This window comes from Alternaria arbusti (genome assembly GCF_024043155.1).
Source record: "Alternaria arbusti strain BMP 1465 chromosome Unknown scaffold_9, whole genome shotgun sequence".
Lineage (NCBI taxonomy): Eukaryota > Fungi > Ascomycota > Dothideomycetes > Pleosporales > Pleosporaceae > Alternaria > Alternaria arbusti.
The window spans coordinates 783,989-801,393 of record NW_026249949.1 but is presented as its reverse complement, the minus strand read 5'-3'; the positions used below and the strand labels follow the sequence as shown (position 1 = coordinate 801,393).

General features: G+C 53.2%; 5 protein-coding genes across 5 annotated transcripts; 2 read left to right on the top strand and 3 right to left on the bottom strand.

Moving 5' to 3' along the window:
• Nucleotides 1–1,911: 1,911 nt before the first annotated feature.
• On the bottom strand, nt 1,912–3,753 carry J4E86_007181 (uncharacterized protein; the record flags this gene model as incomplete). The annotated part of the gene is made up of 6 exons (XM_051447703.1): nt 1,912–2,343; nt 2,394–3,124; nt 3,180–3,190; nt 3,318–3,431; nt 3,481–3,551; nt 3,604–3,753. 6 exons carry the CDS (start codon nt 3,751–3,753, stop codon nt 1,912–1,914), a joined length of 1,509 nt encoding a protein of 502 aa, XP_051301301.1.
• Nucleotides 3,754–7,114: 3,361 nt separating this feature from the next.
• Nucleotides 7,115–8,966, top strand: J4E86_007180 (uncharacterized protein; the record flags this gene model as incomplete). Its single annotated transcript, XM_051447702.1, has 2 exons — nt 7,115–7,793; nt 7,843–8,966. 2 exons carry the CDS (start codon nt 7,115–7,117, stop codon nt 8,964–8,966), a joined length of 1,803 nt encoding a protein of 600 aa, XP_051301300.1.
• Nucleotides 8,967–9,243: 277 nt separating this feature from the next.
• Nucleotides 9,244–10,473, bottom strand: J4E86_007179 (uncharacterized protein; the record flags this gene model as incomplete). Its single annotated transcript, XM_051447701.1, has 1 exon — nt 9,244–10,473. The coding sequence occupies one exon, from the start codon at nt 10,471–10,473 to the stop codon at nt 9,244–9,246; it is 1,230 nt and encodes a 409-aa protein (XP_051301299.1).
• A 781-nt stretch (nt 10,474–11,254) lies between these two features.
• J4E86_007178 (uncharacterized protein) lies at nt 11,255–13,684 on the bottom strand (the record flags this gene model as incomplete). The annotated part of the gene is made up of 1 exon (XM_051447700.1): nt 11,255–13,684. The coding sequence occupies one exon, from the start codon at nt 13,682–13,684 to the stop codon at nt 11,255–11,257; it is 2,430 nt and encodes an 809-aa protein (XP_051301298.1).
• Nucleotides 13,685–15,316: 1,632 nt separating this feature from the next.
• J4E86_007177 (uncharacterized protein) lies at nt 15,317–17,109 on the top strand (the record flags this gene model as incomplete). The annotated part of the gene is made up of 2 exons (XM_051447699.1): nt 15,317–15,338; nt 15,407–17,109. The coding sequence occupies 2 exons, from the start codon at nt 15,317–15,319 to the stop codon at nt 17,107–17,109; spliced, it is 1,725 nt and encodes a 574-aa protein (XP_051301297.1).
• Between the last annotated feature and the right edge of the window lie 296 nt (nt 17,110–17,405).

The following is a 17,405-nucleotide window of genomic DNA, read 5'->3' as shown; positions in this document are numbered from 1 at the left end:
AAACGTTGGCTGTTCATATATCTATCGATCTCGTTACCCATCTAGCTGACAACAGGCAACCCCACGATGACATCTAACAGCGCTGACTACGATAGGACTGATGAAGTCGATGGTTGCGCCCTATGCATGAAAAATTCGACCATCGCATGTATGGGATGCAGCAACATCGGATACTGCTCCGAGAAATGTCAGCAAGAAGACGCGCTGCAGCACAATACCATCTGTGACACTTTCGAGCCCTCTACTTCCCTGCCGATGAGCCCAAGCCACGATTCATCTGGCTTCTCATGGACGGAGAGCGTCTCACCTGGAAACCCAATCCTGACGACCTTGCGCAGTATGTTCCAGGATCACCTTCGTCGGAGGACTTGTTCATAACTTATCACGCTGGCGTGCAGGATAATGCTGACCAAAACAGGGACCTTATAAAGGGTTTGTGCATCGAGTATGATCAAGTGTCGCAGGGTCAGTCGCGCAGCCACAAGGGTCCGGCTTCCATGGAGCAGTCAGCCAATATGTGCTTTGCCAGAATGATTGGGCCAGATGTTGGCGGTCTTCGCCGTGGTGGCCAGGTTGGATGTGTTCATGGGTGGAATCCTGAATTTGGACAAAGGTCGGGGGACGTGGATTGTACTTCGTTGGGTCCGTTGCTGGCATGGGTCACGGAGATCACTCTCAACTAGATGTCTAAGGGCATGCTGCGGATCTGAATACGGGGATTATGTTCATTCGGGACATGATGGGGCCTATGGATATGTTTACTAATAGGATAATGACTGGCATTCACACCCAACGATAGATCAATATACTCTAGTAGCTTTTAAGCCAAAGAACCTTACAGCAATTCTTACCATAATAATGCATGCAATTCACTAGTCCACTTGCTTTCAGTACAGTCATTCACAGTGCATGCCCGGATCGTTGATCAGATACACTACCCTCTCACATACTTCGACAACTCCAGCTATGTTGCCTTGACCAACTATCACGACGCAACTGCACACACAAATCATCAATCTCTGCACCGTTGCAACCCACAGTCATGTCATGCTACCGTCTCAGCAACGTCTTCAACGACCAATATGCCTACAACCACACCACACTCACAAACCCAGACCCCGAAGCCGAATGCTTCATCTGCAAAACACCCTACTCCCCACACGACCCCGACGGCTGCCAAGCAATCCAGCTCCATCCCTGCGGCCACATCATCGGCCACTCATGCTTCACCGAATGGATCAACCGCGCACCCCAATCGTGCCCATACTGGTCCCACCACCTCCCTCCCACGCTGGAAGCCTCAGCCTCAGACGATAGTCTTGAAGTTAAGTTCCTCCGTTGGTTGGTGCATACCACATGGATGACTCACATAGACGACCGCTACAACTATCGCCTCGAACGTATAAAACACCCTAGATGGCGTAGAGAAGCGGAGTATGCAGTTGAAGCGCTGGCTGAGGGTGCCCTTACAGATAGGCACGTGCATGTGCTGACCCACTGGATAGATCTCATGATATTCGTCGTTTCTGTCAAACGCCCGGCCCTGCATGTGCTTGTAGTTCTCTTTTTGGTTGGCCACATGACAGGGCTTTGCCTGTCTGACTGGTATGGTTGGGTGTGTTCGGGGGCGGTGTATGCTCGGATGCGTCGTGCGTGTTTTGTGGGGTTGTTCTTATTTCTAGGACACGCGTGCGCTTATTGTGCGATTACGCGGTGGGTATTGAAGTTGGGGTTGTGAAGGAGCAGCGCTAGTAAGCGGAGAGTTGTTGTCGTAGGAATGGCGGAGTTGTTTTGGAGTGGTTTTCGATTGGGAAAGAAGTCTAAATGAGTAGAAAATATATATGTACAAAGATATAGGTATGAAGGTTACGGGGCTACGTAGATTCAATATCCCCAGAATTTTGGAAGCGTTCACTGACGCTTGACGTACTCGACAGGTCCATCGTACTTGTCCTTCCCGATTACGTAGTAGTAACCCATGGCAAAGACGACAAGAACCGCGAACATGACTATGGACCAGTTCATGTCTGCCAAAGACGGGTTTGGCACCTCGGGGAAGCAGATCAACACGATAGCCAAGGAAAGGTATGTGATAGCGATGATGTTGACGTAGAGGCCTGCTTTGCCAAGATCGAACTTCGACGGAAGGAGTGGTTCTCCGAGAACACGTTTCCTGATCATGCAGCCGATGACGATGATGTTGGCAGTGAAGATACCGAGACCTCCTAACGCGATGACGATGTTGAAGGCGATGGCGGAGCCGATGTTGATCAGACTCAAAAGCGCGGTTCCTACAAGAGTGGCGATGACAGAGTTGACAGGGATGTCCCAGCCTGGCGGTACCTAGGATCGTGATTAGCGAAAGGATCAGGAAGCGGGAAGGATGAACGTACGTAAGCGAACCAGTTGGAGAATGGGAGACCTTGATCACGGGCAAAGGACCAAAGTTGACGGGATGAAGCTGTCACCTGGTTGACAGAGCTGAACATGAGCAATGAGCAGATGAGTACCACCAGGATGTTGGTGGCCACGATAGATCCTGTCGCGTTCAACAAGATCTGGATCCATGGCTGGCCAAGTGGGGTGGCGAGAAGCGTGTCGAGGTCGTTGCCGAGAGTTGAGAAGACAGTGACAGTCATGATGAAAGCCAATGAGTAGTTCACGACGGCCGTAGATACCATGGCTCGAGGACTGACCCACGCAGCATCTTTGACCTCCTCAGCGAGATGGACGGCCAAGTCAGGGTCTCCAAGAGTAAGAATGGGACCAAGAATACCGACGAGAGTCGCGAGACCAGTGTTACCCCAGCCACTGGGGTCTTCGAAGTGGGTCCATGTGGTTGTGACATCTGAGCGCTCGCCCATGACCCAGAGTACGACGACGAAGGCGAAGAAACCGAATACATGGAGGACAAGTCCGAAGCCTTCCAGTAGGGGAAGCTTCCTGACTAGGACGGTGTTGCAAAGGATCGAGAAGGTGGTGATGGCGATGGACAGAAGGGTGCTATGCCAGCCTTGGATGACATAGGATGGCTTGTTCAGCACGATCAGAGCTGTGAACTGATCGGCGACCGCGAAGGCCGTACCAGCCATACCTGTTTGCCATGCGATGACACACAACCATCCTGAATTGATTGGTCAGTACTGCATACATGCTGCGTTCAACCAGAAGTAGCATACCGGTTATGTAGCTGAGTATCTTTTGATATTTCCTTGGAGCCAGTTCCGATATCCAATGATATTGCCCACCAGCTGTTGGGGCCCTACGTTTGTGTTAGTGAGACGCATTAATGTCTTATCGATTTCACAATCACTTACATGGACACCATTTCTGCCAATGAAAGCGTAACGAAGAACATGCCGAAGCAGACGACGACAAGTAACCAGATACCGCCGGCAGCTCCTCCATTGTAGAGTGAGATTCCGATACCACTACAGCAACGTCAGCAATCTTTCTCGTCTTCGACGAACAGTACCATACATCAATGCGTATTCCCATGTGCTGCCAAGGAGTACAGCGAAACCGAAGATGGTCAAAAACTTGAATTGCCGCTGATCTCTTGTCAGTATATCGGAACCTCTCCGGCGGGCGTTTGCAACATACCCTCAACTCCTGCAGCTTGCCCATGCGATCCATATCGCTCTCATCACTACGCGTGCCATACTTTTCACCCACGGCAGTCTGGTTCGCCAGCTCGATGCTGGTGGGAGAGTCGATCGCCTCCGAAGGACCCTTCATCATGCTGTCGTTCATCGTTGCGATGCGTGCATGCCACAAGTAGATGGAGGAGTGTAGTCGGTAACCAGTAATCAGAAGAAAAGAAATTCGACAGGGTGGTTCCGACGTCTGCTGCGGGACGTACTATCCCATTCGAGAGGGTGGCGCTGGGTGGAGCAAACGTGCTCAGCTGTCTCGTTCGCTTGGAGACACTGCAAGGGTATCCGGTACGTAATGTTGGGAATCAAATGATCTGGAGGATCAGATTGGAGACCGGGGGCCTGGCGCATGCCACGAGCTTGTTCGCGTGTTCGCAGGTTTTCATGTGGCAGTGGGACTCTCTGGACGCACTGGACAGGTTCAGTATGCTCCGCAGCACGTATTGTAGGATCTAGATGCTCTTCGCTTATGCGCAGAGAAATGGCAGTCACAGAAGGACCGGCTTGCGCACCGGCTTGCGCCGCAGAACTGCCGTTAGTCTAGGATCCTGACGGGTCGGGAAGCCCACGCGTGGGATGGCTGCTCGACTGCATTTCTCCTGCGTCGGAGCTTTAACCGGATGGGAACATCGTCTTTGGCGACTACAAGCATGATGACACAGTGACATGTTGATCTGCAACATCTTCGTGAAACTGCCATGCGTGGAACGCAGCCAGAGATACGATGCGAAGATCGAAGATGGGGACAGTGGAGTGGTACATGTGAAATGAAAGATTGTTCTGAATGATGGTGTGGGGTGAGTGGCGCCGACGGGACGGCTGGTGGACTTCTGGAGACTTCAGGCCTTTAGCGCAGGGAAAAGCTTGAGTCAGCCCGGGCCGCTGACCGCGCGTGTCAGGACTCGAGAACAGCATTGCGAGCTAACAATCAGACCACGCCGATGCGACTCACAAATACTTCCACGAGTGAAGCGAGCCGAATACATATTAACGTGATCTTGTCTACTGCGCGCTGTAAATCTCTGACGCGAGAAGCACCGAGAGTCTTATGACAGATTCGCCGTCTCCCGCACAGCCCCAAATACCCGGTGGGAGCGGGCTGCGGGAATTCCGATCTCTTCGTTTTATGTCTGTACAGTAGGGCCGTACTGCATACTTGTTGCTCTCTATATACAGGCACGGCACGGTTCGGTCAGTGCTCGGCCGGTTGCGCACGAGGAAGAATCGATCGGGATTGGATGCTGGGTATCATCATCTCGGCATCCCAGCCCTTGGCGACCAATGCAGGCAAAGTCCCGGAGGCGAGCGGCTATCAGGAGCCAAGGTAGGCGACCCAGTATTCGGGATCACTCTTGCGCCTCACGTTGTCGAGTGTGATGGAGGGACATGAGTGACACGGTAAGATCTGTTCTTTGAGGCCCGACATGTTTCCAACAACCAACGGTGTCCAGAACCTTATTACTGCATGTCGTGCGCAACATAGCAGTCGTTTATAACGCCTTTTTGCCAGTCTGTTTGGCCTCACGCGACAGATGGCGTACTCGTCCAGTTCCTCGCTCCTGGCCAGGGCGTCGGACAATCGCTTCGCCCGCATCACGACCACCGATCAGGGCGCGACACTTTGGGTCGTCACGCTTCTTTCCATGATTTATGCGATCCTGGTACTCACAGTTCGTCTCGGGTTCACGAAATGGAGAGCGCATACCTGGGACGACTTTGTCGTCGTAGTAGCACATGTACGCGTCGCGGAGCCCCCCGCCTTTACTGCCTTTATCAGTATGACCCGAAGCTGACGTCAACACAGCTTTTAGCATTCAGCATGTGGGCCTTTTTGTTTTCAGCGCTGAAGAGTGGTCTCGGGAAATCGTATAGCATCTTAGAAGATGCAGAGATATCTAGAACACAAGAGGTTAGCCAAAGGTCTCTTTTCTAACTCCATCTCATCACATACGCTGATATGCGCTGACACTTTGGATGTTGTCAGCTTTATTACACGAGTCGCGTCCTGCTCTTCATCGCACTCGGTTTTTCGAAAGTCTCTATCCTCATGCTCATCCGGTCTGTGTTCGCTCGGAACGTCAAGGTCTCCATACTAGCGATTGGTACCGGGGTCATCGTAGTGGTGTTGGGCCTGATTGGAGCCATTGCAACCACGACCTATTGTTCAGTCGATACCGTCATACCGAGGCCTGGTGACAAGTATTGCGTCGATTCAGTGAGTCTAACCTCCGTCTCCTTCGAAAGGCTGTACTAGCTCGCATGAGTGGTGCATCATCTTTGGTAGCATCCCCGTCAATGTGCCCTTACGAGATCCACACATCTTTCTGCACAAACACTGACCTGTTAGATTCCCTGGCTAAAAGCAATCACTATCGGTGACATGATCACCGAGGTAATCATCATGGCCTTACCGATAATAGGCTTTCACTCGTCTCTCATGTCGATCAAAAGCAAATTCATCGTTGTGATGGCCTTCTTTACGAGAATACCGTATGTATGAACACCGGATCGAGCTGGCAACGATACTTACACCTTTGTAGAAACGTTGTCTTCGCTCTTATGCACTTCCTCGCGTATGCCAAGTTCGTAGAGAGCCGTGAGTCGGCCATTCGCATCGTCCCGACCGTCGCCTGGCAAAGCGTTCTTCTTTCGTTCAACCTCATATCCGCAACAACTCCGCTCCTCAAAGGCTTCACTCAAGGATTCATGACGCAAGGAGTATCCTTAGGATACTTACGTGAGGGAACAACGGGCGGAGGTAGTGGGATGTCAGGCAGTTATGTGCTCAAGTCGCTCACGAAGAGTACTCGATCGAAGTCGAAATTCTCATCGCTGAAGCTGACGCCGTCGGATGCATACGCCACCACAACAGTCGAGGGGAACTCCGAAGAAGATACTCTCCCACCCTCAAGACTAGACCGCTTAAGGGGTCATGAGAGCTCCAGAAAATCGACCCTCCCACCCTCAAGGATGGACTGCATGAGAGGTCAGCGAGCGGAGCGTTCATCTATTGCTAGTCAAGAGTCGCAAAAGATCATGATCAAACAAGAATGGAAGATTTCGGCGGCGTAGACCGTAGGAGCATCTTTTCTGAGCATGTGGTGTTGTATGCCATGGGCTTGTACCGTAGCGTTCATTCCAGTTTATGTGCAGGTGCCGAATTCGTTCTCGCCTCGCGCGACAAGGATTTTGCGATGCGCTTACCTAAGCCGCCGGGATTACCCCGCCAAGTGGCGACGCAACATTAAACTCCGACATCTCCAGGCAGGCGACCACCCACACTTCCCATTATCTCTTCACCAATCAGATGGCACCACTAATGTTTGGGACGGCACATTTCTGGTCCCGGGCGCTAACAACGGTCCTGAGATAGCGATAATGGCGTACCCATTCTTCGTCGTTCCCAAAATCGCTTCTTCGCTACAGAGCGACTCGTCATCTGCACTTCTTCCATTCTCATGAGACTCGATTCCGGAAAATACGGTGTCACACCCTTATCATCAAGCGTTGGCGCAAATGCAATAGCACCTGACGATGGAGACGAGCTCAAGCAAAAGAGGATAGGGTCGCGTGACCTGCATGTCGACACCCAGGCAAACACCACATCTTCCGATATCGACGACGTCGAACAAGACAAGCCTACGAGTCAACCAGTATCATGGAGCGAATTGCCACGCAAAGACCAGCTCTTCGTTCTGATGCTTGCTCGTCTTTCCGAACCTTTGACTCAGACCTCGCTAGGCGCATATCTCTACTACCAGCTGCAATCCTTCGATCCATCACTCCCAGAGTCGACCATCTCGTACCAAGCTGGCATCATCGGCGCAGCATTTCCGGCGACTCAATTCATGACCGCCATGCTATGGGGACGCTTCTCCGATGCAGATTACGGTGGCCGAAAGAGAACGATATATCTTGGGCTGCTTGGTACAATGCTTAGCATCATTGGCTTTGGCTTCTCGCGCAGTTTCGCCATGGCAGTAGCGTTTAGATGTCTTGGCGGTATACTGAACGGCAATGTCGGCGTGATGAGGACTATGATCAGTGAGATCATCAAGGAAAAGAAGTACCAGAGTAGAGCCTTCTTGATCTTGCCTATGATCTTCAACGTCGGCGTCTTGGTCGGACCTATAATGGGTGAGTATCATCGAGGGGTTTGCATAGGAAACGGACTGACAGCAAGCAGGTGGTGTACTGGCAGACCCCTTTGCTAGCTACCCGTCTCTGTTCGGATCCAACTCAACCTTCGGCGGCAAAGACGGTGTACAGTGGATGAAGCGATACCCTTACGCACTACCCAATCTGACGAGTGCCGTGTTCCTATGCCTGTCATCCTTTGCCGTTCTCTTCTTCCTTGAAGAGACAGGTGAACTTTGCAAACACAGGCCCGACCCAGGTCTCCGCGTCGGCCGATGGATACGTCGAACGATCTTTCGCCAGAACATCGCAACTGAAGATGGGTACAGCGCTGTGCCGGAGGATGACTTCGAACTACAGCCCACCCCAACATCGGCCCACACACCAGCATCTGACAATCTTGACAAGCCGAAGATGTTCGTCAGACAACAGCTACCCTTCCGTCGTATTTGGACTCGCAACCTCGTCACAACGCTCTGTGCGCATGGCGTTCTTGCTATGCACGTAGGTACCTTCAACGGCCTCTGGACTATTCATCTCTCTACGCCTCGCTTCGACCGTAGTCACCCATATCCTCCTGGTTTCACGCCTCACGGCCTGTTCTTCACCGGCGGTCTAGCCATGCCTCCAGCTCGCATCGGTATAGCACTTGCCATCATCGGTGTCATAGGCATACCCTTGCAACTCTTCGTTTATCCCCGAGTTGCGCATCGCCTGGGCACAGTAGGCTGCTATCGCATCTTCCTCGCTCTCTTTCCGGTCATGTACACGACCGCTCCTTTCTTGAGTCTGGTTCCCAGCTGGACGTCCCCACCCGATGGTGTCAGCGGACCTTGGATATGGATCGCCATTACATGTGCTTTGTTCATACAAGTCCTCGCTCGCACATTCGCCCTGCCGTGTACGGCTATCCTCATCAACAACGTCAGTCCGCATCCATCGGTCTTGGGTACCGTTCATGGTATTGGCCAGTCGGTATCCAGTCTTACCCGGACCGTGGGGCCAATACTCTTCTCCTGGATCTTCGGCAGGGGGCTGGATATGGGCATGATCGGACTAGCCTGGTGGTGCATGGCCGCCGTAGCTATCGCTGGATGGGTGCTTGCACAGGGCGTAAAAGAAGGGAATGGGCATGAGATATTGCTTGAAGGGGAGAAGGAAGAGTATGATTGAGAGTATAGACGTTGAGACATCTAGAGATATCATGTCTGGTGCAAGATTTGACCAGTTGCAGCTACCATCTACTCAGGTTTCCTGTTCTCCATCCTTATCACTACTCATCATGCCTACGTAGCTCTTCACATGTTGTTACTTGCAACGCACGGCCACCTCGTATCCTCCTCGGCCCCTTGTGGGCAGCTTCTTAAGTGCATATCGTGCTCTTGTATACATCTTAATGTGTTCTAGTCACGTCTTAAGCCGCCACGCCCACCATCGTAGTCCCCAACCATCAACCTGCCTCTTCCCCTCCAATCCCAAACCCCCCATTAACCCCCTCCTCATCAGCAAACAGCCCAAACACCTTCTCAATCCTCCCCTTCGTATCCTTCGCAACCCCATCCACCTCACCCCCCAAAACCTCCACAAAAACATTCAACTTCCCCCTCCAATCCGCCACATCATCGCTCTCAAAGTCAATGTCGGGATTAAACCACTTCGCCTCCGCGGCATCAATGACCCACTTCAGCGACCTGTTGAGGTAGACGAGGTGGGAGCCCCGAATCTCCTTGTTGGACTGCGGATGGGTTTGAAGAGAGACCATTTCGGAGGCGAAGAAGGTTTTGAAATGGGGGTTCCCGAAAGCGGACACGAGGGTGGATGAGGATGTGATTTTTGATGCGGAGAAAGAGCCCATGCCTAGTTCGACGTCGGGTTTGGATGCGTCTTTGGGGGGTAGTTGGGGAGGGGTGGAGCGCGGTTTCGGGGCGAGTTTAACCGTCACCTTTTCGGTTGGTAGGGGTTTGGATGGCAAGCAGCCTAAGCCTGAGAAGAGGGGTGGGGTGACCTTGGCGGTGGGGGCCGTGGTCACGGGCTGTGGCGGCTGTGAGGATGGTGGTGTGGGTATGGGAGGTGTGTGCGCGGCGGCGACATGGCGTTCATACTCGTCGGAAGAATCGATCATGTCGACCTCTGGTGGGGACATACAGCTGTTGACCGCGCTGGAGCTGCTGGAGGCAGCACTGAAGGCCGACGCGCTGGGCTGTGACACCATCGAACTGGCGAGCGTACTCGCACTGAAGGTCGACGCGGTACCCCAAGATCCAGCCGAACTCCCAGAAGTATGGTTACTTGGAGACGACGATGGCGACGACGCGGGAGAGGTAGGTGGACTACCAAACACCCCACCGCTCGCCTCGAACGCGGCCAGTTGATCCATAGTATCGTATTCGCACTCCATCTCGTCTCCCTCCGCCTTCTTCAACTTCTCTTGTTGCTGCTCCACAAAGCCATGTGCTATGGACCGCCAGGTGGACTTATGTCGCGCGAAGCGAACATCGAAGGGTTTGTGCATCGAGCTTGAGCTGGTAAGGGGAGGGGGGTGGACGTCTATCCGGCGAAGTTTCTGGTCGCGCTTCTTCGTCGTTCGTATCGCTGGATGTGGCTTGCGGTTGAGATGGATATGCGCACGGGTGATGTGTGTCTTGGAGACGCGGGAGTTGACAGTGCGCTTGTGAGCCATGTTGGCGGTAGGTCGTGATTTACGCATCTCGCTTGTTGATGACAGAGGCGAAGATGGGCCAGTGTGATGGGTGTTCGCGAGATATGTGGTATGGGTGTACTCTTGCTCGCGAGTAGCGGACGACAATGGAGACGCTGAGGCTATCGTGAGATGGGAACGCGACGGTGACCGCGTATTGCTAGTGTGGGTCCCAAGCGCCCTCAATACTGCGTGACTGGCGGCAGTGAAGCGGTGTATAAGTCGAAGTGAATGGAGGTGAAGGGGCGGGCAAGAGCTCACGAACAGCCTGGTGGGCGTCACAAGCACACGCCTTGTCACTGAATCAACAACTGAGGGAGCGCTGCACATTGTACACAGCCATTACTATGTCTTAGAACGTAGACAATACTGGTCGAGAAGAGCTGGAGTAGGGAGGGCGTTGTGTAAGTACCACTTCGAAGCCCGACTTTGAGGTCCATATGGTATACAATCAACTGATTTCTAGTAAGCGTTTGAAATATTTATGTATTTATACTATCAGAAGACTATATATCTACCTCCACACCCCCATCAATCCAAATGACAGAGACTCACCCTTCAGCTCTCTTCTCAGACACTATCCCACCTTATAAAAGAAAAGAACTAAACAGGTCTGCAGGCTACATTAAGCTCAAACTTTGCAAAGTAGGTAACCTAACGTTGACGTAGGCTCTAGGCTGTTTAGTCCTTTCCTAGGTTGGCGTGATCTACATACTACCGCTCGATACTTACCTCTATACCTACCTCACACCCATACTAACCCCTACCCAGCATGACCAAACCTCTTCCTCGGATCGTAACGCTCAATCTCTCCACGAGCAGTCCGACTCGCCTTCGGTTTTGCTCTTGATTTCGTCACCTTGTCATCTTCCACCTTTTTCTCTGGCTTCTTTGGCTCTGCTTTCAATCTACCAGGACTCTCTTTCGCAGCGACTGGTTGTTCGTGTGCCTGGATAGCATTCTCACCAACAGATCGCGCGGCAAACACTTGTTCGCGTCGGCGTGCTTCGAGCTCGCGTGCCTGTGCATACTCATCGACCGGCTTGGCTGGCTCTACTGGCTTGCGTACCTTCGTCGGATGTGTGCTGCTACTCCTCTCCTGTGAGTCTTCGCGACGGCGGCGGCGGCGTTGCCTGTCCTTCTCCTCTTCTCGGCGACGAGACTCTTCCTCTTGAGCTCGTTTCTTTTCTTCAATCTCCAATCGCCGTTCGTTTTTTGCTTTACGTGCTCGCTGCATCTCGGCTTCTTCCTGCTCACGACGTTTTGCCACCTTTTCGTTGGTGATCTGTTTCACCCGCTGTATCTCGGATTCTTCCTGTTGACGATGCTTCTCTCGCTTTTCGTCGGTAATCTGCTTCGCTCGCTCCATTCGCCTATCGTCTTCCCTCTTACGTGCAAGGACTGTCTCGTCCAAGTCACTTAAGCGTTGTGCGTGCTTCTCCGTTCCTTTCTGCTCTGTCGCGTCAATCTTGGCAAGACCATGTGTTGGGCCTGTCTGGCGTGGCTGCGACTCTGTTGTGTGGAGTCGACGCCCTTCTTGGTATGGGCTCTCAGACGGTTGTCTAGTGCTGCTTCTTGACCTATAACGATCATCATTGGGTTTAGAAGCGGGAGATCGGCTTCGCCGTCTGGGCTCCCGATCTCTTCGTGAATTGCGCGAGTGGCGATCATCCTCGGAGTGATGTTGGCCTTCGCGTGGCCGATTTGGAGAATTCGACCGACCACGGTGTCGTTTCGCCTCCCTAAGAACTTCGTCGCGTGGTGCGCGTTTGATACTGGCAGTCGACGCGTCATTGCGCGCGACACTGCCATCTTTGTCTTGTACAAAACGGTCTGTCTTAGTATCCGTTCTGACGGGGGAAGGATCAGTGTCAGTGGCTGACGACTTGAAGCGCTTTAGCGGTCTGGTAGTTACTTCAGGCTCGCATTGGTCGACAGACTTTCTCTTCTTGCTTATGTTAGAAGGCGACCGAGATGACGTGTCTGAGTTTGTATTATTCGACATTGTGGCGTCGTAAACAATATACTCATCCGCAAATCTCTCACCGCCAAACACCATGACGGTTCCCTCATTGCTTTCAATCACGGCCGGATTCTTTCTTTGACCCTCCGTGGGGTCCTCTTCGCCTACTTCTGACCTCTTTCTCTTCTGTTGCATTTGTTCCTGACCACTGTCCCCGTCCACATCTTGCTTTCTGGCTTCTTTTGGGACGAGTTGAACGTAGCCGTAATCTTCAACGGACGGTGGATCGGACTTCTCACTCGGTATGCAGGTTTCGACAGTAGGAATGCGCTGAGGTGTGCTCCCATTGGCATTGGCGTCGTGTTGTTTGAGTGAGGGCGGCGTTGGTGGCGGCGTAAGACTTGAAGCTGCGCTGAAGGTGTACTCCCTTGCTTTCACGTCAACCCCAGCCTCTGTCTCTGGAGTCCCGCTATTCGAGAGTTGCGTGGGATAGGTGATAGTGGAGCGCGGCTCAATCTCTTCGCCGTAGATGTTGGGTAGGGAAAGACCGTCAACATTTGCGTTGGCTGCATTGCCTTGGTGATCAAACTGAACACTGGTGTCGAGCTGCTCTGAGTGTATGATGTAGTCGTCTCTTGTTTCCGACCAGACCTTGTATCCTGCCGACAGAGCTGCGTCGCGCTGTTTGTTAACTAACAGCGATGCCTTGACCTTTGCTTTTAGAAGATCCTTCTTGCATTGCGCTACATCCTTGGTCTGGAACGATGAGGTGACATAGTTTGCACGCCTATTGGAAACGTCTGGAGCGGGGAATGGCGCGCTCTGAACGACGTCGTGCGCTGATGGTCCCGGCTTGTAGCGACCAAGTGCGGCAGATCCAATTTTGCTGACGAGCTCCTGGTGTGTAGGCTCGCGATCGTAAATCTTGCGGAAACCATCGGCATTGCTTGGTGGAAGTGTTTGTATACCAGCACTGCGGTACAGGACGTGTCCTAGAGTAGTCACCTCGGCTGTCGATGGGACCGCCTCATGTTCCGACGACCCAGACTTGCCGTGTTTAATCGATGATGTAGCAGCACTGGAAAGCCTGCTTCCTGGTAGAGTTGCTGCGCTGGTAAACGTATTGTAGGCAGTTGTCTCGGCTGCGACGGCGCCGATATCAGAAGTGGTGTTGACATGTTCCAGAACCTGCTGCAGGCGTGCGTCGGCGGCGGGTGCTCGTTCAGTCATGACTGGTGATGTGGATACCGTGGACACGTGAGGATAGTTGGTCTGCGGACGTTGACAAGTGATGTCGCAATATGTGGTAATGCAAGTCGGTGGAAGGTGCAAACGTAGGATCAGGGTCCAGCTGGATAATAGCAGCTAGCGCGGAACCAAGTCGAAAATTGCGTGCGTCAAACACCTCGTGAATCCGACGTCTCAATAAAAGTGAATACATGTTTCCCGAATAAGAATGTGTCTGAACCCTTACCCCATCCATTGTTATATTGTTTCGATGACATTATGTGAATAATGCCTGGTCTAAATTGGCAACCAGACCCGCGAAGAGAGATCAAGACGTGTACTTTTCCGCGCAGTGTCCTAGCTTCTATCGTAGCATATTTGCGATTATGGGTACAGCATCATGCTCAGGCAGTAGCTCCAGTACGGTGCGTTGGTGGCGAAGTGGCTGAGCTGTAGCGGTCAATTGATCGCTCTTCATCATAAAGTCACCCCATAAATTTTGTAGGGCTGAAGTCGCCAGTGTGAGCCTCTTCCGAGACCTCTCTGACGTTCAAGTCTTGCGAATGAACTATGCATGGCGTGGGTCATACAAGCCAGGGAACGATCTGGTATGTGTACTCTGTGTCGAAGGGACGCGGTGGCGAGAGGCAAATGAAAATGATGAGAGTCAACAGAGGTAGAGGGTCTTGGGGTTTGTAAAGCGCTTGTGTTCCATCGCTTTGTTTTCCTTCTTGCTTTTCTGTTTCCGTTCTCGCGTTTAAGAGACACACTGTGCATGGGGCGACTGTATGTCTCTGTCCTGGCACTCACGTAGAATTCCCGTGATTAGTGATGGTAAGATAGATAGCCGTTACTGTCAAGCTGTCATTAATCAGGGGAACCACCTCTGCGTCGGTAAGCGGAGTCTGAGTTTTGATAATTTGTGCATCCGTTGAAAGATTGAAGCTTCCATTGGGCCGAGAGTCGCTTCCCCGTCTCTGCGGGGTGGATATCGATCTCAATGCAGCATGCCTTGCGAGACGCATGCGTGCTGCTTGGCCAAAAGACGCGTAGGCGTGTCGTAATTCCAGGGCAATCGAAGATGCCAAGTTGGTGAACCGTTGACAAGCCTCGATCGCAAGGCGACTAGCAAACGAAGTTAGCTATAGCGCTGAGCTTGGAAATGTCGATGAGCTGCGGTCATCACTCGGTCGGCTGTGCTGCGGGCCGCGATGAAACGCCGCTGGGGTGCATTGCGCAAGCATCGTCAACATGCCACGAGCCTACTTGGCGTCATAGATCAGAGGGTCGACTCTTGCGAACGTCCAATGGCAGGTGGGATGGTGAAGGTACGATATACGAATGAGCGAGTGAAAATGAGAGCAGCACGTGGATGCGCGAAGAACGGTTCGCGCGAGGCTGACTTGACCAAGAATAGCGGATAAGCGGGGCAGATCAGCGTCATTGGGCAGCGGCTCCCGGCGCAGTTGCAGGGATGTGCGTACAGCCTCATGGGAGACGCGTATCCGGTCGACCAGCCATAACATGTCCACGCCGCCGCCGCACATCCACTAACCTGCCAGCTCATCGTTCGTTCCAGGCACCTGGTCGCATCACAAACCGCACGCAGTATTCAGACGTGTATAACATGACGCAATGTTAGACGAGAACCTCCCCAGTACGTGTTCCCAGCTTTCCGGGCCAATCGCCATATCAATAGCGGCAGTGGTACTAACCACTCTCTAGCCTTCTTTCTCAAGGCCTCGACCGACAAGCTCAAGCACCACGAATCCTTCTACTTCACCCAGAACGGCTCCGAGCCCGAGGCGCAATATGCCCTCCACCACGTCGACCCAGCTTCCCACGAGGCGAAGAACACATACGCCGTAGCCTTGTTCGACTCGCGCAACCCCGAGGTGCTATACGGCGAAGTGCTTGCGAAGCCGGGATGGTCGCACCCAACATTGTCCCAGGAGGAGATTCGCAGGAATGGCGGAGTGCCGCCCCCGCCCCAGCCCATCTACCCCACCGAATTCGCCATCCAACTCTACAACCCCGATTCGCGCGTTGTCGTTAAGCACTCGACAGCGAAGTGGAGCAGCACCGTTAGCTGGGAGTTCAGCATACCCCAGGTCACCTTCAGGACCCCGAGCAACTCTACTCTCGATCGTAGCCTTGCGGACCCCGGCAGCGATGCCAACACGCCCAAAGTCAACTTTGCCTGGCGAAAGGAGGGCAGGCTGGGCAAGGACATGACATGCTACATGACGGGCAAATCGACCGATCCCACCGGCAAGAAGGTCAAGAAGAGCAAGGAACCGGATATCGCCGTTGCCCTGTTCTCTGGCCTGAAAGAACTCACAATCATGGAGTCAAACCTCTACCGTGTCGAGATTGAGGACTACAAGGGGCTGGAGGTAGCTTTGCTCATCGGGGCCGCTGTAATACGCGATCTGTTCTTCAGCGATCTGAATGACCAGTTCCACATCAACGCCAACATTCGAAAGAACAGCGCGGGTGTGCGCGCGAGGAAGGGCTCATCGCCGCTCGAAGGCCCGAACATCACAGCACCAGTCATGACACCGCAGCCTCCTCCACCGCCAGCCTACACCCCTTCATCGTCGCAATACCCACCCGAGAAGGTTGCCCTTCAGCCCGCCGGCGGTGCTGGTGCGAACGCACAAGTACCTCCACCTTCATATACCAGCAACAACAATGCCGCCAAGCGCTCTTCACTTCCACCGCTAGCTACCAACCAGGCCCGGCCCAGCCAGCCTCCACAACCCGTCCAACCTGAGCGACCTTTTCAACAGCAGCGCCCGCCTCAACCGCAGCGCCCAACACAACAACGGCAGCCGGGGCCAAGGTTAGATCCACGGGCGCAGTGGGAGCTTGACGCCGAGACCGCGCGACTGAAGGCACAAGTGGAGGCCGAGGCACGCGAGCAGAAGCGACAAGAAGAAGCAAACCGAAAAGCTCGGCGCAGGCAGGAGGAGGAACAAGAACGCAAGACGCTGCAGTTCCTAGAGCAGGAGCGAAAGCAGAAGGAACGCGAAGAGAAGGAGCGACGCCGGAAACAGGCCGAGATCGACAAGGAGACAGAACGCTTGAAGAAGCAGTTCGGAGACCAGTCCAACCTCCTCCAGCGCCCATCCCCACAGCCTCAGCGACACTCCTCACCCCTCGTACAGGGCGGATGGCAGAACCAGCGACCCAGTCCCGCACCCCGCCCTGCACCCGTTCCCGCACAACCCCCGCGCATGCAGCAGCCCCAAGGTGTATACCTGCAAGCACCTGTACAACATCGGCCCGCTGCTAGTCAGAGCAGCTTCTTCAGCAATGGACTACCAAAGCCGGTTGCCAAGGCTAAGAAGAGCTTCTGGGGCTTGAGGACACAAAGTGAGAGCAATGCTGAGAAGATCAAGAAGAAGAAAAGTAGCATGTTTTGATGAATGGTTTTTTTGGCGCTGGGGTCGTAGCATTGGGAATGGCATTGGGTATGGAGTTTTTGATTCGTGAGTCTTTATGATACCAGACTTTGCAATACAGTCATGTTCATATTCGAGCTTCTTGTTGGTTGTGCGTGTTCGTGTTGATCTGCGGTACCCAGATGCCATGCAGTAATCCAGGCTTTACCTCATTGGCGTTAGCGTTCCCGCGACTTCTACAATCGGCTTCAGAACCACTCCACTCCACGGCCAACACCAGCTTCCCGCCTCTTCTATCTCGCATTCATTACACTCAC